The 22,640-nt window shown below is 51.3% G+C and overlaps 2 protein-coding genes across 2 annotated transcripts in view; one reads left to right on the forward strand and one right to left on the reverse strand.

The window, feature by feature from the left end:
• LOC132448938 (uncharacterized) overlaps window positions 1–22,640 on the forward strand; it is a 32,465-nt gene that overhangs the window by 9,562 nt on the left and 263 nt on the right. The window contains exons 3-9 of the mRNA XM_060040492.1: window positions 789–900; window positions 2,867–2,902; window positions 3,528–3,568; window positions 3,813–3,855; window positions 4,663–4,727; window positions 17,139–17,201; window positions 20,196–20,245. Coding sequence (XP_059896475.1) covers window positions 789–900; window positions 2,867–2,902; window positions 3,528–3,568; window positions 3,813–3,855; window positions 4,663–4,727; window positions 17,139–17,201; window positions 20,196–20,245 — 410 coding nt within the window. The remainder of the gene's footprint in view (window positions 1–788; window positions 901–2,866; window positions 2,903–3,527; window positions 3,569–3,812; window positions 3,856–4,662; window positions 4,728–17,138; window positions 17,202–20,195; window positions 20,246–22,640) is intronic.
• On the reverse strand, window positions 10,556–13,440 carry rpe (ribulose-5-phosphate-3-epimerase). The gene is made up of 6 exons (XM_060039364.1): window positions 13,243–13,440; window positions 12,833–12,912; window positions 12,601–12,740; window positions 11,997–12,131; window positions 11,441–11,527; window positions 10,556–11,065 (listed from the first exon to the last, which is right to left on the reverse strand). Exons 1-6 carry the CDS (start codon window positions 13,362–13,364, stop codon window positions 10,943–10,945), a joined length of 687 nt encoding a protein of 228 aa, XP_059895347.1. The 5' UTR covers window positions 13,365–13,440; the 3' UTR covers window positions 10,556–10,942.

Genomic DNA, 22,640 nt, shown 5'->3' on the forward strand with positions numbered 1-22,640 from the left:
GAGAGCTAAGCTAACAGAGCTAGGCTAAGATAACAGAGCTAAACTAAGCCAAAGGGCGTCGGCACACTGTGAACCCACAGGCTAACGTGCTAAGAGAGCTAAGCTAACAGAGCTAGGCTAAGCTAAAGCGCGTCAGCACACTGTGAACCCCCAGGCTCACGTTCTAAGAGCTAGGCGAGGCTAAAGCTAATGTCGGTGGATCCCTGCATGCCGGAGCTTCCTGCGAGAGCATCCCTTGCATCCTGCGTGGCGGGACGGCGTGCTAGGGAGCCGGGCAGGGAAGTAATGAGGCGTCAGCAGGGGGCTTGCCTGTGAAGTTGCTAATCACGGCTGCCGCGCGCCCTGCCCGCTATTCTCCCCGCGCTCTGCCCGCCGAGCGGTAAACTAACACACGGCCGCCCGGGTGGCGCCGAGGGCTGGCGTTGATCAGGCGGCCATAAAAAGGCGCGTCGCTTGAAGAACTCGCCGCCTCTGATCCCCGTTCCCTCTGATCCCTAAACCTCCTCATCTCCGTCCACAGAGTCCAACCCTGCAGTCGGTGGTCTGCGCCAACGACTCCCTCTTCTACTTCGTCTTCTTCTACCCCCTTCCCCGTGTTCGGCGTGCTGCTGCTCGTCGCCCTGCTGTTTGTGCGCTACTACCGGGAGCCCGCGGCCACGGCAAGAGCCAGGAGGGCAAGAACGGCGCACCCTTGCTGTGGATCAAGGAGCGCCACCCCTCAGCTACTCCCCCACCTGCCTGGACCCCCCCCGCCCTCAGCCTGCACCCCGGCTCAGTGGACTAGGCCACGCCCCCCCCCCCCCCCCCCCCCCCCCCCCCCCTCCCGGGGCCCCGCCCCTCCGCCCCGCCCACACCGCGGCCCCCGAACCCGACACCACCACCACCACCACCACCACCACCGTCAGGGCGCCTTGGGGGGGCCATGGCCAGACCCACCCCTGGCCTTCACCGCTGGGTTGAGTTTGTCGATCACCTAATTGATTCGTTTTTTTTATCCAGACTTTGGTGGCTGCCTGTCTCGATGACATTGTGTGTGTGTGTGTGTGTGTGTGTGTGTGTGTGTGTGTGTGTGTGTGTGTGTGTGTGTGTGTGTGTGTGTGTGTGGTGTGTGTGTGTGTGTGTGTGTGTGTGTGTGTGTGTGTGTGTGTGTGTGTGGTGGGAGTGTGTGTGTGTGTGTGTGCGCGCTTGCTTGTTGGTTTTCGGTGTGAGAACGTGTGTGTGCGCAGAGAGGTGAAGAGAGAGCCACGTTTCTCTCTCTCCTCTCTCTCTCCCTGTTTGTTTAATCGGTGGGGAACCTGATCTCAGTTCGCAGTTTAATTCATTTTGTTCTCAGCGGTTGTTTGTTTATTCACTCCCCCCCCCCCACCCCAAACCCAACCCCCCTCCCCCTGAAGAAGAAGAAGGAGAAGAAGAAGAAGAAGAAGAAGAAGAAGGAGATGAGACTTGCATATCAGTTTGCCGGCGTGGCCAATCAGAGGGCAGGATCTCTGGGAGAGAAGGACCCTAGTGTTGACTCCAGACGGAGGAGCGACTGCACTGACCCCCTGCTGGGCCGGTAACCATAGCGATGCTTCTGCGGCCATTGCTGGTGGACTGTTTTGCCCGGGTCCACACCGAGACCAGAGACAAGGACACACACACACACAGACCCAGTCTGTCCCATTTAGAGTGTCTTCTGTTCTGTGCTGTGTCCGTGGACGTGTGTGTGTGTCTGTGTATGTGTGTGTGTTGTATGCTGTGTGTGTGTGTGTGTGTGTGTGTGTGTGTGTGTGTGCTTGTCCGTGTGCGTGTACGTATCCACGTGCGTGTGCGTGTGTGCGTCTGTTTGTCTGTGTGTGTATGTGTGTGTGTGTGTGTGTGTAGGCCCACCTGTCTCCACAAACAAATTAGCATTGGCAGACAGAAGTCGCTGTGTGTGTGTGCCACTTAAACACTGCCAGACACTGGGCCTCAGTGGCAGCCTCTCTCCTCGTCTCCACGCCGAAACAGAACAGACCGAGGGAGAAAGGCAGGACGGGAGATAAACAAACTGCTTTTTACCAACCGCGGAAATGTGTCGAAATGAGGAATTTTCCAGTGCCAAGACCTCCTGATTTGACGTCGTCCTCTGCGACGAAAAGTTTGAAGTTTAAAGAGGAGTGGAAAGCCGATTTGCCCGCGGCACTGTAAATATGGCTTCCTGCGCCTGCTGGGGGATTATGGGCCATGGAGGCAGTAAGGGCCGATTTATAAGCAAATGTTAAATTGGGTCGAGTGTTTTTGATTGCCGAAACAGCACAGTTGGGATTGACTGCGATTCACTTCTTGCACATGTATTAAGTTCTTCTTCTGTGTCTCCCCGGCGTGTTCTGCCTTTTTTAAAATGTGAGTGGAGGTTAGCGGCGGGAGGTGACGGAAGCCACGAAGCTACGGAGAGTGTGGTGTTCACTGCTACCCCCGAAACCACAGTGTTACGTGCGGATCAAAGCAACCTTCTGTTTCTGAGTTATTTGTGCGATTTTAGCATTTTTTATTTTTTATTTATACTTCTTTGCAAAGCCTCGATTTTTCTTTTCTTTTAAATTATCCAAGAACTGTACTGGCTGTTGCCAGGGCAACTGCAGCAAGCAGATTATGTCTCTAGACTCAGTGCTGGCAATGTGGTAGATAGAGTTGTCCTGCACACTGCGATCCGTAGCAATTCATATGGATTGGTCCTTTTTGTCAGTGTCAAGTGCTATATATCTATACCTATATTGAATATGACTTTGGCGAAAAAATGGATATCCACTTAGAGCTTTTGCTTGAGTCGTGTTTTATTTATTAAATGACTGTAACAACAAGGTAGGCCGTGTGATCTCTTGTAGAACGCGTAGAGAGTCGCCAGCGCACCGCACCGGCCCCCCCCCCCCCCCCCCCCCCCGCCAACGGGGTCTGGACAAGGGCCCCTGTTGTTGCGGCGACAGAAGGGGTCACGACCTCGGGGTCATTCACGCCCTCGCCCGACCCGGTGGCGACGGGACGGCCCGGGACGTTGTCATTCCCGCCCTATCGATGTGTATATTGCATGACAATATTACAGGAGGTGTTGATGTTGTGTGAGCGGGCGGACTGGTGTGCACGGTGTGTCCGGGACAGGACAGACACCCCCGGGACGGACCCCCTGGACAGGAACCCCCCCCCCCGGCCCCCCCACTTCCTGAGCTAAAGAAGAGAGACGCCTTGCACACGTGACGTCCACAAGACGTCGTTTCGTCGTGTTGTTTCGGTTTCGATATCTCACTGCTTTCACCCCAAACTACATCAATGTTCCTAGAGAAACGAAACACACAGTACAGATGGATCTCACACATGGCAATGAGAACCCTTTCAAACACACACACATCCAATCTGTCCATTTTGAAGTAGACCAATCAGGATCGATCGCGCGCCGTGGTCGAGGTGCTCTCCCATTGGCTACGTAGTGCATGTACAGTCAGCGGTCCAGGACAGCCCGGTGGGAGGGTCTCTGGGGTCCAGCTGGAGGAACGAAGGAACCCGCGATGTAGACCGCCCCCCCCCCCCCCCCCCCCCCCCCCCCCCCCCCCCCCCTGTCCCACGCAGCATCGACCTGCCCCACTGTGCATGTATTGCAGCCTGCGGCTCGGTACTCCCACACCCCCCCCCCCACCTGCACCCCCGCCCACACAGGAAGTGGAGGGCCCCGCCTCCGTCGCCGTGACGACACACCGTGTCCGCCGCCGCCGCCACAGCCGGCGGCCACCGGGCTGTACAGTTGAACTCTGAACTCTAGCGTGGTGTTTTTTTCTTTTTTTGGTAGAAACAATGACTGACCCCCCCTCCCCCCCCAGCGCCGCCCCCACCCGGGCCCCCCCCCGGGGGCCCCCAGCGTCCTGACAGGGGCCCGTAGACGGGCAGCGGGCTGCATGCCGTGGCTGTGTACTGGCTCAACTTAGCTGTAAAATAAATACTTAGTGGTGATGTGTTCAGTCAGCCAGTGCTGTTTTGGTTATTTCACATTTTTACCTCCAAGTGATGTGTTTTTAACTTTTTGGGTCATCGTTTCCTTTGTTCATTTTTTAAAAGCGTTGGTTAGTTTTTTTTTGTTTTGTTTCTTGAATATCGGAGAAATGTGTGCACTGATCAATCGACTTGAACGATGGTTTTTAGACGATGCCTGTGGTTTTTTTTCTCCCCGCTGTCACGGCGTTTTGATTTTTTTTAACGTTTATTTTATTACTATCAAATAGTTCTGAACCATTGTGACCCGTCCAAAAAAGGCTATGATCAATTTATTGCAATAAAATGCAAAAGCTGTGTTTCCATTCCAGCCCTTTTGTTGTCCCAGCGCTGCAGACCCTCTGAGACCTTCACAGAGGCCTCCCGCTGGACTTCACTCATTCATTCATGGTGTGGAGACCGTGTGTCAGCGTGAGCCTTCCAGTGCTCGGCCCGGTCCAGCAAGCTATGGGGACCTTTGGCCCACAGCAATATCAGTCTCTGCTAACCGTGGGTGTGGGTGTGGGGGTGGGGGGGGGGTGGACGTGTGGGTGGGGGTGTGTGGGTGGGTGGGGGGGGGGGCGGGCATGTGAAGGAGTAAGGCGGCCTGTCTGAGGAATAAATGATCTTGCTATGCCCTCCTTAAGGCTAACCAGCCTCCACTGACAGCCTCTGCAAATCACATCCCCCCCCCCCCCCCCCCCCCCCCCCCCCCCCCCCCCCCCCCCCCCCCCCCCCCCCCCCCCCTCGTAACGCATCCCAGAAGCGCTACCATCGCTCCCTGAACCCCTCCCACCTTGTTCTCTCTCTCTCTCTCTCTCTCTCTCTCTCTCTCTCTCTCTCTCTCTCTCTCTCTCTCTCTCTCTCTCTCTCTCTCTCTCTCTCTCTCTCTCTCTCTCTCTCTCTCTCTCTCTCTCTCTCTCTCTCTCTCTCCATTTGCGTGCATTATACCTAAACCGCTGCATCAGTCCCACCAGCACCCCCCCCTCACCCCTCATACACTTCATGCCACACTTAATTCCTCTTCTTATTCTTCCCCTCCCTCGCCGGCGCTCAGACACATTCACATTTACATGCACGCAACCGACGCCCCTCCCCCGTGACCAGTGGGGCCTAAAAGAACCAAATTGGCCCACCTTCTCCATAACTCAAGGTGACACCGAGGGAAAATGGCATTCGTGGCGAGGAGGAGGGAGGTGGAAAGAAAATCATATTTCTGACTGTCGCACTGATGCATGAGGCCGGTCAACGGAGCCTCCCAGGCCTGTGTGTGTGTGTGTGTGTGTGTGTGTGTGTGTGTGTGTGTGTGTGTGTGTGTGTGTGTGTGTGTGTGTGTGTGTGTGTGTGTGTGTGTGTGTGTGTGTGTGTGTGTGTGTGTGTGTGTGTGTGTGTCCCTGTCCTAAGCGCACACGCCCCTGGATCGGAGCGCTATCTGAAACTTGTCACTTGCTGACAAAAACCACCACATCCAAAGTGTTGCTGTCGATGCCTCTCCCAGCCATATCTCTCCTACCAGGCGGGAGGCCGGGTTGCTCCATCACAAAGAGGGTACACAGCATCCATTCCCTAAAGTGTGCCCTTGTGTGGGGGCACACCCACAGACAGACAGTACTAAGCGATCCAGAGCACAAAAGGCAGCAGGCCGGAGAGTAGAGGGGGATTTATCAGCAGTGAGGAGGGCGAGCTGGGGAGGTTAGAGATAAACACAGAGATGAGGCATCTCTTTCTCTGCCGAGCCCTGTGTAGGGTGTGTAAGGTATAGGCACCTTAACCAGGTCGGAGGTTAAAACAACAGCGCAGCCGTCTCTGACGAACAGCCTGGAGCCCACACTCCTTTATGTCCACAACAGGGCTGGTGCCTACATGCAGAGGCATGCGTGGAGCCTATTGATTTGGTTCAGTCGTGAAATGCAGCGAAGAGTTTGACTCCCACAAACCATATGGATGAGGTGGTTTGTGTGTGTAGGGGGTGTGTTGCATTTCAATCTCGGCCGATGTTTATGTCATGCCTGCATGGAAGAAGTGAAGTGTGGATACAAATAGGACAACAATGGCTCTGTCCGTCGGAGCAGGAATATCAAAGCATATTAGAAACACACAACTAGATTCAGGGCAAAACAGGTTAGGAACGAATCATCAGAGAAATGTGTGTGTGTGTGTGTTTGTTTGAGAGTATGTGTGTGAATGTGAGGCTATGTCATACGCATCGCATGGCACCCATACGTTCCGCTGACAGCTGAACCACAAGAACAATGGTGACCGTGTTTCATTCATTATGGATCGAAACACACACACACATAAGTATGCATACAAAGACAGGCGTGCCCCGCTGTAACATACTGCTCTGCTCCATAATAGATGTGTAGTAACATCCTACAGGCACCTCGCGGGCTCCGAGAGAGACGGGGCCAGGACGGATGTTAGAGCGCTGTTCTTGGGGGGCACTATACCATGTTCACTCACCTCCCAACTCACCCCCTCCCTGCCTGCGTGGACCGTTGATCCATGAAGGCTGTGTTCATCAGCTTGATATGGTTTCGTTTGGACTGCAGCCTGCCTGCGCAACTCAACCAGTGCAACCAAATGATAACCTTTCAGCCTTTAATGCACCAACCCTGGCCTGAGATAAACCAATCAAATGTAACCTATTATCAGGCATGACAAATTAAATATATGATAAGTAATGATTAGGATTTAACTGCATCATATTTGTTTTTCTGAGCCACACTTTGTATCTTTCGACAGCCTAATGTTATCGCATTATGTCCACACGTTCATAACATGTATCACACGTTATGACATTCATTTCCCATGTTGTCAGTGTGATCGGAGCACCCCCCCGTCCCCGTCCCCGTCTTGCGTTCTGCGTTCTCCAGGCAGCATGTGTCATCGGTCAGCTTTATGAGTGCTACTGGAGACATAACTGAGTCAGTGCATCGTTAGTATCACACTGGTTTCAAAGTTAATAGGAGACTCATTAGTTAACAGTATATTTGGATAGATTTTTTGGTCATCTTAATTATTTAGCTTGTCAAATCAGTTAATTTTATTTCTGCTGTAATTTAATTCTAAATTATGCACTAAACACATCTGAACAAAAGATTGTAATTTTATAGATATCTTTATCATTCTTTTTTATTGTCAACAATTTTCAGTAGCATCCGAATTAGACTACAACAATCAACGCCTTCCGATACTGGCAGCATTGGAAACTTCTGGGACTTCTGAGTTCCCTCAAATCCATGATGTTAGTCCATGTAATGGTTTTAACGAGGCCTTAGCCGGCATGGTGTTGCAGAGGTGGTTCGAAATGACTTCACACCACAAGTAAGCCTCCATGATCATCACTGTCTTGGTTTCAAGTTGTTCCCCCCAAACAGCACTCCCAGGAACTAAGCAACCACAGCTGTTAACCCGTGGCTTCCCGAACCTCCTCCATCGCTCTTTGTATGTATTGATTGTCTCCTTGTTAGCCGAGACGGGATTCAGTAGCTCCCCAACCTTGCCGCTGGGCAAACACAGCAAGGGGGCCCATTTTTTTCAAATGTTACCCGGAGCTAGTTGTTAGTTGTGTTTTTCAATTGTTAATAAGACAATGCACCATCGGATCCGAATAGCTGTCTCCGTGCATAAGTAATGTCTGGAACAACTGCAAAGCTAATCAGGGAAGACGTACTTCCTGCTTTCCCCAGCGGACCGCTGGGTAATTAAGAATGGGCTGCAGGAGCGTGCGCGATGCAACGTGCCTAATGCAATGTGCTCTTAGTGCTGAGGAGGAGAGAGAGAGAGCGGGAGGAGAGATTACCGTAACCCATAATGAACCCACCAGCGAGAGGCATGGCGCGTCTGAGAAGAGTGCAACAGGGAACGGAGAGGAAAAATTAAAGGCTGCTGCTGCTGCCTGAAATTCCGGAAGAAAATACATAAATGGAGCACCACTGTACATCACAAATCCTGGGGGAGGGACTGTGAGACCGGGAAAAAAGAGAGAAAATGGGATCGTCAAACGGATGGTGGTCTGTTGGGCCAAACAATGTGGAATATGCAGCAGTCCCCCACACACAATCAGTCTCTTCTCGTGATTGTGGGTTAAATGTGTAAAAGCCAGATCTCTGTAATGTCAGGGTAGTGCCGTCCTGGGTCCTCTAGTAAAACAGGGAGCTAGAGTTAGTAACGGGAGTCAAGTAAAAAAAGAACTAGTTAGTGACTGGAGTCTAGAGACACAGGGAGCTAGAGTTAGTGACACAGGGAGCTAGAGTTAGTGACTGGGGTCTAGTGACACAGGGAGCTAGAGTTAGTGACTGGGGTCTAGTGACACAGGGAGCTAGAGTTAGTGACTGGGGTCTAGTGAAACAGGGAGCTAGAGTTAGTGACTGGGGTCTAGTGACACAGGGAGCTAGAGTTAGTGACTGGGGTCTAGTGACACAGGGAGCTAGAGTTAGTGACTGGGGTCTAGTGACACAGGGAGCTAGAGTTAGTGACTGGGGTCTAGTGACACAGGGGGCTGGTGTCGCTGCTGGTCCTGATGTTGAACCGATATCCTCCGGGGACCCGTTCAGTGGGCTCCAGGGAACGCCTCGGTGCGGCGTTGGGCTGTTGCTCTGTGCTCTGCACCAGGGCTTGTGTTGCCAGGCAGTGTCACCTCCACAGTTCTGTGTACCAACCCCGGCATTGTACACGCAGACACCCAGAAGCAGGGCCGCTCTGGGCCGCCCCGACGTCTCCCAGCGATGGCCGTCACTCATCTCATGTCTTCGGACGTCGAGGCCATTATGAAGCTTGTGATGACACACTTTCCCCGCAGCACCTGCCACCACTTTGGTGTTATCATATGAAATAATTTGCACGTGTCTTCGAGGGGAGAACGTGAAGGTTAGGGGGGGAAAAATGATGTAATTTAGACTAGCGGCAAGGACCGGTGAAGGGGAAACACCAGGTGGCGACGTGTTTCAAATGATTCCATCAACGCGGTGTGTCTATGCGCCGGGCTCCCATCCATCACTGCCTCTAACAGCTTATGGCAGCCCTCCTCAATATGGTTGCCATGGCACCAGTGCTGCAACTTTCCTCATTCCCTTGGGTACGTTTTGATTTACGAGTTTGGAGCCTTGTGCATAAGTTTACATAAAGAACACAACCGAAAGAGGGAATAGGATACGTGTGTGTGTGTGTGTGTGTGTGTGTGTGTGTGTGTGTGTGTGTGTGTGTGTGTGTGTGTGTGTGTGTGTGTGTGTGTGTGTGTGTGTGTGTGTGTGTGGCTGTGTGTGTGTGTGGCTGTGTGTGGCTGTGTGTTGTCTGTTGTCTGTTGTCCTCAGTTTCATTCCCTGTGAGGCTCCAGAGTAAACAGTGTTTGTGCTAGCAGAGCTACAGTGTGAAGTAATCCCAGGGTTCAAAGTGCACTGGGGGACTTCATCGACCCTTCATCTGGTCCCTAACTCTGGGACTCGTTCGTAGTGACCCTAGGGCTTACACGACGCGTGTCAGACTCGATTACAAATCAAAAGTCCCCCCCCAGATGCACGGCCGTGTATTCGTCGGCAGACGACGCCTGCATCGCCCGAGTCCACAAGTCTTTTGGAATATCCCCTCGTGTTTCCGCGACGAACAATCAGCGCTCCAGCATCCATCTGCTCCCATTATGGGAGATAATCAACCATTATATAAAATGACTTTGAAATGAAAATACTGATTTGAAGCATCAATATTTCACCAGGCTGCGATTGCCTCCAGGGCATGTGTTGCATTATTGAGAGACAGAGCTGCACGCGGTTTGAAGCCTGTCGTGTGACGTGTATGTCACGCGTGTGCGTGTGTGTGTGTGAGACACATACGCTGTGTGTGTGGGACATACGTGTGTGTATGTGAGATAACAGCCGATGTCTTCAATGCAGCCTCAGTACAGAAGGATGAAAGTCTGCATTACCAGTTTAGTTTAAAGGTATTAATCCTGCATATTAAGCCACACATCACCCCATCACCATATTGGCTTAATCCAGTAAACCCTTTTTAATTTCCATTAGACTGTTTAATGGCTTTTGTATATACGCCTGATACACAAAACTATATTTATCTGGACTAAATTTTTTTCTTAAATTACTTATTAATTCACTTATAACAGAAATGCACTTATTATTCATAGTAACTCCCAGAATTTGCGATAAGTAGTCAGGGAATGAGGCTGAAGTGCATTGCTCCGTGAAGCGTCTAAATATGCTGTGCAATAGCTTTTCTAAAGCCATTATTTTGTCATTCTAAGCTATTTGGGAAATTAATGTTGTTTGGGAGCTAGCGACAAAAGCAAGGACATTGTGTGCAGAAAAATGTGTCATTTCACGGAAGCATAATAAGGAAACAAATACTGAAGTAATTTGGGCCTATTGCCGTGATTCGTGCAGCACAAAGTATGTGCAATCGCATCATAAAGACGATCTGTTTCCTGATTTCACAACTAGGCTTGAGTTGTCAAAAGACGCCACCTAGTGTTTGACAGACGTAGATCGTTGAACGGGTCACAGTAAAGAAACCACAGCAGACCTCAGAGCTTGGGCTCAAACAGAACAGGACAGGAAACGTGAAACATGATTCGGTATTCTGTATTATGTTATTCTCAAAAAAATGACACATCCATTAAAAGTATCCACACAAATCATGAATCAAAAATAGTAAGGAATGTTTACAGTCCACTGCATACAAGCCACTCGATCTTCCACTGTTCAGTTTTATTTCCCGTGACGGTCGTCAGGCGGAGAGAGAGAGACTGGGCGAGTTTCCTGGCAGCTAGGTCGGAGGAACCAAACACAAAGTTGGGCCGCTTCGTTGGAGGACGGAGAGGAGAACTTCCTCTTACCGCCGTAGCCCGCCATCTCGTGTCAACGCCACACTGTCACGTCACTGTCCCCGCGCCCAATCGAGGACAAATATACAAAGAGCGGTCTGTGCCCTCGCAGCGGACGGACGGACGCCCTCAGCGGTCCAGCGAGCGCTTCTGGATGGCCTCCGAAACAGCCGTGCGCAGCAGGGCGATGACGGAACGAGGGTCGGCGCTCCCGATCACCGCGCTGCCTGACACGATCATGTTGGCTCCGGCCTGTAGGGCGGCGCCGTGTGGAGAACCAAACGCACATGTGAGGTTCACAGCCAAACACAACCATGGGGGAATAGTAACAATGGGAACCGTGGGCGTTAAAGGTGAGATATTATACCAACGCGAGTTGGTGCGAGCGTGATTAACCGTTGCAAGCCGTTTTGAAAATCGGCCTCTTCTGACATCACAAGTGGGCGTGGCCACCTAGATGTATGACGGATAGATGAGCAACGTTTGCTACAGTCCAGCAGGTAGGCTGGTAGACTGATCTACCCAGCACACATCTAGGTGGACACGCCCACTCGTGATGTCAGAAGAGGCTGATTTTCAAAACGGCTAACCACCGTGAACCACCGTGACCCACAGCGACCCTCATACCTCGGCACAGCGGTGGATGGTGTCGGGGCCCACACCTCCGTCCACCTCGATGTCCAGCGAGGGGAACTGGCTCCGCAGCCAGCTGACCTGAGACCCACGGGAGTTACATGGTTAACATCATGGATCCACTAGTTAGCTAGTACTGAATATCATGGATCCACTAGTTAGCTAGTACAAAGCACCATGGATCCACTAGTTAGCTACTACCAAACATCCTGGATCCACTAGTTAGCTATTACCAAGTATCAGACTGCCACTAGTTAGCTAGGACCAAACATCATGTATCCAGTAGTTGGCTGGTACCAAAAATATGTATCCACTACAGGTGGTTTGGCCGATTGGAATTTCACTGAGTTTGAAATACACCAGGCCTTTATTGTGATAAGCAAGTGTTTTGTTATCCATTGGTCATAATGAGAATGTATTTCCTCATACAGAATCATACTCTGGTTGTTGTAGTTTAAATTGCCATCAGGTTTAACTTAGTAATAAACAAACATGTTACATCCACACACACACTTCTTAAACCACATTACAATAATGGAGAGTGGTTCACCTTGGGCATCATGTCCACCATGAACTTCTGTCCGCCGAAGCCAGGCTCCACGGTCATGACCAGGGCCATGTCGATCTGGTTGGCCCAGGGAGCCAGCTCCTCTACGGTGGTCCCAGGCTTGATGGCCAGGCCCACCTACAACAGACACCACACATAGTCTGAGATGAGTCTACCACATGACACCCAGATGTTCTACCACATTATGGGCAGCATGAGGCTCAGGAGGTAGAGCGGGTTGGCTGGTGACCGCAAGGATGCTAGTTCGATCCCCGGGCCCCTCCTAGCTGAGTATCGAGGTGTCCCTGAGCGAGACACCTCGCCCTAACTGCTCATGACGAGCTGACTGTCGCCTTGCGTGGCTGACACCGCCGTCAGTGTGAATGAATGAGTGAATGCATGGGTGATTGTTAGGCAATATTGTAAAGTGCATTGAGTGGGAAAGCGCTGTAAAAATGCAGTCCATTTACAATGATCTCGTCGTTAGCCTCATGTCACAATGAAAAGGGAATGCTAACTTGATAGACTTCCAGAAAGGTACACAGCCAATACATAAATACACACCCAAAGCAAAAGCCAATACAGTGTATTGGCTTTGCCAGCTCACCTTCATCCCGGCCTCTCTGATCTCCTTGATGAGGTTCCCAGGGTTGGTCGTGGACTCCAGGTGAAACGTGTACTGATTGGCTCCGGCTGCAGACATGGGCTTCACCCACTGCTCCGGCCGGGACACCATCATGTGCATGTCTGCCCCGGGACACAACAAACAACACATTCAATCTATGGGGTCCAAAGGTCATGCGTCAGAATCGAGTTTTCTATGGGTGAAATGTTCTTACCAAAGAAGGGATCCGGCCCTAAAGACTTCCGCAAGCACTCGACCATCGGATGTCCAAAGGTTAAGTTGGGGACGAAGTGTCTGAAAGGAGGACATTGGGACATCAGTGTGAAGCTGCGTCTGGAGCTGCAGCCTGCAACTGCGGTCACAAAGTTGCACTAAGTTCTCCAAACAAAGATCTGATGGGGAAATGAGGAAGGTAGTTGCTTCATTCAAATATCCTGCACAATCCGGCCATAACAACACGGTTTATAATCGAAATACACCCGGCGATCACAGATACGAGTTCAATTAGATTGACTGGAGGACAGCTAGCCCGATGCTAACTCTACTAGCCGTGTACTTGCATCCAGCTCTTCGCCTGTTCGTCACGTTACGGTTATTCTGCAGAACAGGGGACCTGGTGCTCACCCGTCCATCACGTCCAAGTGCAGGTAGTCCGCCCCGCACTCCAGCATCCGGACGCACTCGCTGCCCAGGCGGGCCAGGTCGCTGCTGAGGATGGACGGCCCGATCTTCGCTGTGTACGCCATGCTGTGGTCTGTCTGTGTGTGGGTGGGTGTGTTGTGTATGTGTGCTCTGCGTCCAGTTCCTCTGAGCCGGCTGACAGATTCCTACTTCCGCCTTTCAAAGTAAAGGTCCCTGGTCATGTGGCGCGGCTCCGACCGCCCCGTTTTAGTACAACAGTGTAATCTATTTATGAGAGAGGTCACTAGAGGGCGCACACTTCAAAGAAGAACACCAAATACTGATGGTTAAAACTTTAGTTATAGTTTAGACCTCGTTGGACAAATCTCAGCCTCCCCTCTCATTGGATAAGGGAGCGGTGGTTTTGTGTGCAGTTCAGCCTGTCTCCACTCTGTAAGGTTTTGATGATGCCTTATTAACATTATTCCTGAAATCTGTATAGATTCCAGGAATGATGTCCTCCATGCATCTATGCACTATGCATACACTCTATTCAATGCAATTGTGTATTGCAATAGTAAAACAAATTATTTTAAAAAGAATGAAGAATGAATTTCCCAATAAAAAAATGGCTTTGTACTATTCTGCCTTTTTTATCGAGTTACATTTTTTGAACCGTGCGCAATGAGTTGTTTGCTATCTCATTATCTTGTTATGTTGTTCACAGTGTTATCAGCAGTCAGCTGCACCGGGCAGCATGTCACCACTCTGCTGGTTTTACCGCAGGATTTCATGTAGCAGAGCCAATTATTTTTGGTACGTAAATGTGTATTATTTTGGTCTGTCTTTTCTTCATACATCAATCGCAAACATTTCCAGTGTTATTCGAATTTGTGACCATGGAGCTGTGAACGTGACCCTTAGTGTTTTTAAAAAAGTAAATAAAAAAGCAACTTTCTGACTATGTCCGACATGCGCATCCTCACTGGGCCGGTTCCACAGCCGACAGGAGTCCAGAGGAACGAGGTATTTATAGCACCGCTTTGTGTTCTGCTCCAGCAGGATTACATGTAGCCAGTACAGGTGGTTAATTAACAGCTAAACGCAGCATAGGTAAAACTGGTTTGAACTTGTTAAATCCTTTCTCTTTCCTTTTTTTTTTGACAGTACATCACACATTAGGTTTTAATTACTCTTGGCAACCCAAACAACGGCGGACAAATAACTACAAATCAAATCAAAAGGTGTCAGTCAAACAATGTTAATTATTGTAACGAAATCAAGCTGTTGACTTTATGCATACGTAACGAGTCATAATAGGAAACCTGTGGCCGTGGATAACTGTGTTTTGGTCTGAACTTTAACTCGGAGCCCCAGAGGACAGGAACCGGAGCGGAGGCGGTGTGACAGAACGTTGGTTGTGCTCCAGGTTCCCGCTGTTCCTGGTGGTGCGCCCCGGTTCTGTATCTCGTCCAGCCGGTTCCTCAGGCCTTCCGCCGGCCGTGACACCGGCCTCCCGAGAAAACAGAACCTCCAGAGAGCACCGACCTGGAGCGCACGTGTGTGTGAGTGTGTGTGTGTGTGTGTGTGTGTGTGTGTGTGTGTCAGTGTGTGTCTGTCCGTCTGTCTGTCTGTCTGTCTGTCTGTCTGTCTGTCTGTCTGTCTGTCTGTCTGTGTGCGTGTGTGTGTGTGTGTGTGTGTCTGTTGTCTGTCTGTCTTTCGGTCTGTGTTTGTGTGTGTGTGTGTGTGTCTTTCAGTGTGTGTGTGTGTGTGTGTGTGTGAGGGTTTGTGTGTGTGTGTGTGTGTGTGTGTGTGTGTGTGTGTGTGTGTGTGTGTGTGTGTGTGTGTGTGTAAGTGTGTGTGTGTGTGTGGCGTTTGTGTCTGTCTGTCTGTGTGTGTGTGTGTGGGTGTGTGTGTCTGTCTGTCTGTCTGTCTTTCGGTCTGTGTGTGTGTGTGTGTGTGCGTGCATGTGTGCGTGCGTGCATGTGTGTGTGGGTGTGTCGCCTCGCCCTTCCTCTGCTTTATGTCCCCCGGTTGGGGTCCGGTCCACACACGCACATGGAGAGAGAGCCCTGTGCTGACCCGGGGTCAGTGAAAGGGACCCCTCCCTCCACATGGCTGATTGTCCTAATCAGGTCGGTCTTCCTGTTGGTGTGTGTGTCGGTGTGTGCGTTCATGCATGTGTGTGTCTGTGTGTGTGTGTGTGTGCGTGTGTGTGTGTGTGTCAGTGTGAGGGTCCGCATTGTTCAGATGGCGTGTGTTGTGTCTGTGTTGTTTCAGTGTGGATCCTCAACGGTGAATATACTTCCTCGTTAAACTTGTTTGTTATCCGGGATATCCGCGAGGACAGCGCGCGTGTGTGTGTGTGTGTTCCCTTCCACGCTCCACTGAGCAAGCTCACGCAGCGCAGAGGTGGTGGCGATGGAACCATCATCCTCCCCGGCCTGTAGGAGCCAGGAAAGAGAGAGCGGTCCCACGGCCTCCCCCTCCTATCCTCACTATCCTCCCCGCTGAAGCCTTAGTGCAGACGACGTCTCACCTCCGATGCTAAACATGAAAGATGACCCCGTTGAAAAATACCATCGCTTTCTAAAGCGGTGCAAAATAACACTAAAGCAAACTCCAACCGAGCCGTGAGCCGCCGTTGTAAACCTTTGAACGTGACAAGAGCATATACCACCGCAGTTAAAACCCACCCGCACCCATCACAGATCACAAAGACTCCACTGCCCAGCGTGAAACGGCCTGTGAAAACACCTCCAGGGGAAGAATGGACCGCCCCTGCCAGCAGTTACTGGTCAGCGTTTAAAGGAGTGGAACGGGTTGTTCCAAAGGGCTCAAAGGTTCAGGGTATTTACCCCCGTAGGATACGAGCAGGGAACACTTTGATAATGCTCCAGAAGCAGCACTCTGTGTCATCGGTGTCCCACTGACCTTTTCATCACAGAAAAGTGAGTCAATGTTGGTTGTTTTCAGGACTGTAATCTTTACTATCTTGTTCCACCTCACCAGCACCAGCCTTTCATGTCGACGAAGGAATTTGGGAGGTGAGTTATCGCGAATTACAATGCAACAAAGCAGTTTCTTTATTTTTATATTCCACCTGCAATTTACAAAGGGTTTGTTTTAATAAGGAGGAATTATGCACTTCTCATAAAACAAGCATTAAGGGTTGACTTTGAACCCGGCTGGGAGATTTGAATGCCTCAACCTCTTAAATCTCTTTTTATTAGTTGTTTAGAAATACTTATATAATTATTACGTACCACACACAGGCACACACACACACACACACACACACACACACACACACACACTCACTCACTCACTCGCTCGCTCGCTCGCTCGCTCGCTCGCACGCGTGCGCACACACACACACACACACACACACACACACACACACACACACACACACACACACACACACACACACACACACACACACACACACACACACACACACACAGGCAAGCAAGCTTGTGTTGAATAAAATAATAGCGCATTGATTCAAAATCCAAATAGGGAAATCCTGTGAATAAAGCTGTGAGTAACCCGGACCCTTGATGAGCCGCCAGCTGTGTGTGTTTTGGCGCCTTCACCAGTAAGACACACAACCAGTACGTCTGTTAGCAGGACCCCTTCTCTCAGGCGTGGTCATGCTGGTCGTGCAAAGACCACACTGGCGTCGAGTCCGCCCGGCGTCGACCATCGCTCTGTCGGCAGCCGACACATGGCCTCGCTCTCCTCTGTTATCTCACAGTGTCGTCTCCCTCGGAAAAGAGACTCGGGCTTGTTGTGAGAAGAAGTGAGAAAATATTATCGCCGCGGCACATCATCAGGAGGGAGTCCCGGCGGTCGCCCAGCTGGTGCGTGGAGCAGCTGTCAGACCCACCGCTGAGCGCCTCGCAGAGCCCAGAGACGCCCCCCCCCCCCCCCCCCCCCCCCCCCACCACCACCACCACACTCCAGCACGATAAAGACCCCGTTTCAACTTCAATGTCTTGCAGGAGATTATAATTGGATCGCATATGCCGAGAATAAAAGGCACGGTACAAACACAAACTCCCATTCGGAGGAGTACAGGTGCAGAGAGGCACAGGCATGTGATCGCACAAACACACACACACGCACACAGACACACGTTTCAAGTCAAGTCCCCGCACAAACATCCCGAATTCTCCTCTCAGAATTTGCAGGATTCGTAACAGCAAACACGTTCACTCGGACGAACGCGCGTATGGAAACACCCTTCCCGACCAGGCTGAGATCCCTCGCTGTGATTGAGGTCAGAGGCCCTGCAGACAGGAAGTGACCTGCAGTAAACACGCTCAGCGCCTCAGACGAGTGTGAAACCAGACGTTGGTACTTGAGCAGGAGTGAAGCCTACTGTCATCTGCTCGCTGAACATGTTCTACCCAAGCCGTCTTCGGGGTCGGTATAGTTACAGACGGCGGCGGTAGAGCAACCATAAAATTATACCCTCCTTTTATTAGACCAAAGCCCAGATGAAGAGCTTGTGCCTCCGATGTATGCGACAACATCACACACTGGTACCCTAAGCTAAAGAACATCGTCTCACACTGCCGCCGCAACGGGAGTTCATGTGCAGTCCATGCTCTCCTGATGTGAAGTGTGTCTCGGCCTTGGAAGGAAGGTCCAAGGTCCCTCCGGTCTGCCATACCCTCCCTGTCTTCAAAAGACATCTGAGGATCAGCCCTCTTCCCAGAGCATCTCATAAAGTGACTCCGGCACTCTGCAGTTTGTGAGGACTGCAGCTGCTCTGAGCTCTGTGAAATTCTTTCCTACAACCTCATTATGCAGCACTAAGTAGTTCCTTCGATTTAAATTGTGTGCTCTGTGTTCTCACTCACACTTTTAGATTTGGATAAAAGCATCTGCTGAACCACTTGATGTCAGCGCAATATATCTGTTTTACTCTCTTGTGAAGAGAGAGTGCGACGCTCTCTGCTTTCAAATTAGTGCCTTGAGAGTTTCTGATTCCACTGCTTGGAGATCAGAGCGCTACGTGAACGGCCTGCAGAACACGGGCGGTTCTTTACCCAGGCAGACCTGGAGGTAGGGAGGTAGACTCAGGGGGAGAGCAAGACGGAGACCAGGGCAGAATGGGAGTCAGGAGGGGTGAGTCCACCATCACAGTGCTCCGTACACACACACACACACACACAGGCAGGCACACACACATACCTACACACTCACCCACACACATGCATGTGTGAACACCCACACACGTGCATGTGTGCAGAAACGTACACACACATGCACACACAAGCTCTCTGAGGGAGGGTAGTCCAGCAGTCCAATTACATTTTTGAGGACTCTTCTCTGTTTTGGCCCCATAGTGGTGGAACGAGCTCCCTGCCGACGTCAGGACCGCAGAGTCGCTCCCCAGCTCCCACAAGAGAGAGAGAGAGAGAGAGAGAGAGAGAGAGAGAGAGAGAGAGAGAGAGAGAGAGAGAGAGAGAGAGAGAGAGAGAGAGGGAGAGGGAGAGGGAGAGAGTAGGAGGTAGGGGAAAAGAAACAGAGAGAGGGAGAGAGAGAAGGAGAGAGAGAGAGAGAGAAAGAGAGCGAAAGAGAGAGAGGGAGGGAGAGAGAGTAGGAGGTAGGGGAAAAGAAACAGAGAGAGAGAGACGTTGGTAAAGAGAGAGAGATGAGAGAGACTGAGGGAAGGAGCGAGAGAGGGTACAAGTCAGAGCTAGGAGTACGTCCACCACAGCCCCTTAGAGAGGACTTGATGCCTCATTATCGCTGGGCTCCTACTGTCCGGGAGTCTTCATTCAGCCATTATTAAGTCCTGTGAGGTATTTCGCCTGCTTCAGACGGGTCGCCCTCCCGCTGCAGGAAAGGCTAATCTTGACTCTGCTGATGTGTTTGTGTTCGACATGAGACCGCTGCAGGCTTTTGGCCGATGGCGAACCTCATCATTGAAGGGGTTTGCCAGAGGGAAGTGGCAGATTGCCAGTGCGCCGTAGCAGCCCTGCCTGTTCAGCTCGTCCACTTAAAGCAATGCAGCGCTAGTTCTTAGTTTAAACGTCTCCGTGTATCCAACCAGACCTTCCTAGAGCTCAGATAATGACACCCGCGTGATTAGAGAGCGATGCTCGCGGCTAAATATACTAATGTAAACAATGACGGAGGTGGAGGGAGAACTACAGGCTAAGGCAAACTCCTCTCAGTTGTGAGGGTGATTTATTGGCGGTTTAGGGGATTTTCTTCAGGATCGCAATGAATCACCGTCCGGAAGTTAAATAGGCTCTCTTTGAATTCCAATCTCTCAACATAACCCCCCATCCATCTGCCTCTTCAGAACCTGAATATAGAGACACTGAAGTTGAAACTGCATATTGTTAGAAATCTCTTGAAGAGAATAAGAGCAACACAAATGATTTGTGCATTGCTGGAGACCCAGGGGGGAACGATGTCCGACCGCAGCAAATCAAAGCTGTTGTTTGTTGATACATGAGCCGTGTTGTCCCCCTACATGTTATATAAGACCCGCTAGAGAGCACCACGAGACGCTCAACGGGCCATCAGGGTAGACGTCCCCAGGGGACAAAGTACCAGCGCCCCGTCACTGTGAATGAGCCTCGGAAAGCGCCCCGATAATGACAGCCTGTTTTGAATCGGGCGTGCATCCGCTACACAGACCGCACACGTAAACAACTTAAACCCCAAACAAACACGCAACCATTTCCTCGAAAGGTCACATCCATGAGGTCTGAACCGCTCCGACCCGTCCAAGGCAGGGACCATTGGCGGTCCGGGGAGACAGGGGGAGACAGGGGGAGATAGGGTGAGAGGGGGACCTGTGATCTGGGAGTGACAGCCTCATCACCACCACCGCACCGCGGGACACAACGCAGCTCTGTCTCCTAGTGAAGCAATAAGCGTCCTCGCGCTCGTCGGGATCGTGTGTCGGCGTTCCTGTGGTTTTAAGACGCCATTGATCCCCCCCCCCCCTCCACCACCACCACCACCACCACCGCCACCCCCTCTCCCCTCCCCCCTGCCTGTCCCACATAAGGTTTTTACTGCGTCTCTGGGCTCGGTGCCCAGGGGACGGCAAAAAGTTCAAGCACACCGAATTAGGAATCTGCGAGTTACGTCTCTTTTTATCTGTCTGTTCTTTACGTGACTCTCTGCTCCTCCTGTGCAGCTCCTCAGGGGAAGTGAGCCGTCTCGCTGTGTAGATCACGCCGGCTGTCCCCAGGCTTCTGAAGGCCCAGCGGTGACGCGCGCGCTGCAAACCTTTACCATCTGTGTGTTGTTGTGTTTACGGCGCATGGGGGAATGGACTCAGATGGAGCTCACCTATAGGCCCGCTCCCAGCGCTTCACAACCAGTGCCTCGTATTCACCCGTTCACACAGACATTCATGTCCACCGTGCAGCAACAGCAGCATTTAGGATGCCTTACTAGCATGAGTCAGGAATCGCACCAGCACACCTCTGATTGCCGGGAAACCTGCCCCACCTGATCGACTGCGGCCCCGTTGAAGAGCTTGTGTCTTGGGCGTTGGTCCCACAACCAGGGAGTCGGCTGGTTGTGTGATACTTACGATCTGGAGTAGATCAAAAGGTGTAGAACCTGTGTAGAAGTTTTAAAACCCTTTCTGCGTTGCACAATGACCCAACATATCGCTCGACAATCCTTGCGTGAAAGGGTGTGCGAGGGAGACACATGAATAGAGCGGCTGGGACCCGCGGTCCAGAGGGGGTATTCGATTCCTCCCAGACGCGTCGCTCTGCCAGGAAAATAGGGGAAGAGTGAGAAGAGGATCCATGTCATTTTCTTTTCAGCGTCTCTTTGTTCCGCGGGGAGTTGTTTAGCGGCCAGAGGAACTCATCGCTTGTCATCAGAGACCATTGTTTCGTACTTGTTTCCAGAGTTGGCTACAGGTTGCATTCCCTGAACATGATTTATGTGTAAACTCTGGAGTGTAACCTCACCTCCTCAACTCCTCTGCGTTTACCCCCCCCACTCTGTCAGGAGGAGTCGATGGAGGCTTTAAATAAAGAGAGATGATAAACTCTAGAAGACGGCCCTGTGGTCAGGGGAGACGCCGTTTTAAAGGGAGGTACTTTAATCGTTTCTTTCCATCAGGTTTCATGGGAGGGAAGTCTTTCCGGAGGACATGGCTGTGTCCTCATGTTTTTCGTTAAAACGTTAAACTGTTTAAACGGTTCCTCCACGTCAGCAGAGAGCCCCAGTTCCTCCATCGTACAAACAAAGAGCCGAACAGATGTAAAACATGTCGGCGTGCTGCGAGGCCATGTGAGAGCCATCGGGGTCGGCTGCCACATTGTCACCATTATGCCCAGCGGGGGGGAAAACCGCGTCTTCAACTGTGGAACGCTTTTCAACTGCCAAATAACGTTCCGATAAAGCCATTCATGGTGTCACATGTCATTGCTGGCAGGAATCCGTAACACTGTTCAAGCCACCGCAGAAGTCCCAACTGAAACGACGCTGGAGGCTGGACTGCACCACGTGTGTTCAGTCAGAAGAGAGTGCCGAGCTATACACCAGAACCAAGGCTCTGATTGGTGGACGGGAAGAGGTTTGAGGACTCTTCACTGTTTTGGCCCCATAGTGGTGGAACGAGCTCCCTGCCGACGTCAGGACCGCAGAGTCGCTCCCCAGCTCCCACAAGAGACTCAAGACTCACTTGTTCAGAGTTCACCTGGACTCTGCACAGCCTCCCCCCCCCACCCCCCCAGGGAGTCTCCAGCCAGCTCCAGTCCTCCTGTCCATCAAAATGCATGGAGCCCCATCCAAACATGCACACACACACACACACACACACACACATACACACAGACACACAAAAACACACACTCACGCACACACGTATACACACACACACTTTTGCAGACACACGGACAGACTCAAACCTGTGCATACACTCACAAACACACATGTACATTTACACACACATCTGTTTTAGTGTGCCTCTACACACAAATGCATTCCCCCTCCCTCTTCAACAGAAACACGTACATCTACAAACACATGTGCATGCAACACCTAATGCCTCTGCACACATGTGCATCCACATGCAGGCACATATCTACACACACACACACATGCACATGAATGCATTTACCCACTGCTCCACACACGCACACACACACACACACACACACACACACACACATACACACACACAAACACACACATACACCCCAGGGCCATGCCCTTGTCAATCATTTATTTTACATAACTGCATGATCCCTCCAAAAAGCTCTTGGCAGCCGTACCTCACTCACACACACTCACACTCACATTCACACACTCAAACACTCACACACACACACACACACACATTCACACACACACGCACACACTCACTCCTCAGTTAGGTCTACAGAACTGCCTCAAAG

The sequence above is a fragment of the Gadus macrocephalus genome, chromosome 20 (assembly GCF_031168955.1).
Source record: "Gadus macrocephalus chromosome 20, ASM3116895v1".
Lineage (NCBI taxonomy): Eukaryota > Metazoa > Chordata > Actinopteri > Gadiformes > Gadidae > Gadus > Gadus macrocephalus.

Coding starts and splice junctions, on each gene's coding strand:
- rpe (XM_060039364.1), bottom strand. CDS start 13,364: ATGGCGTACACAGCGAAGATCGGGCCGTCCATCCTCAGCAGCGACCTG. Junction 12,741..12,832: donor AGGGCCGGATCCCTTCTTTG/GTAAGAACATTT, acceptor GTCCCGGGGCAG/ACATGCACATGATGGTGTCC. Junction 11,528..11,996: donor TGGTGGACATGATGCCCAAG/GTGAACCACTCT, acceptor CGTGGGTCTCAG/GTCAGCTGGCTGCGGAGCCA.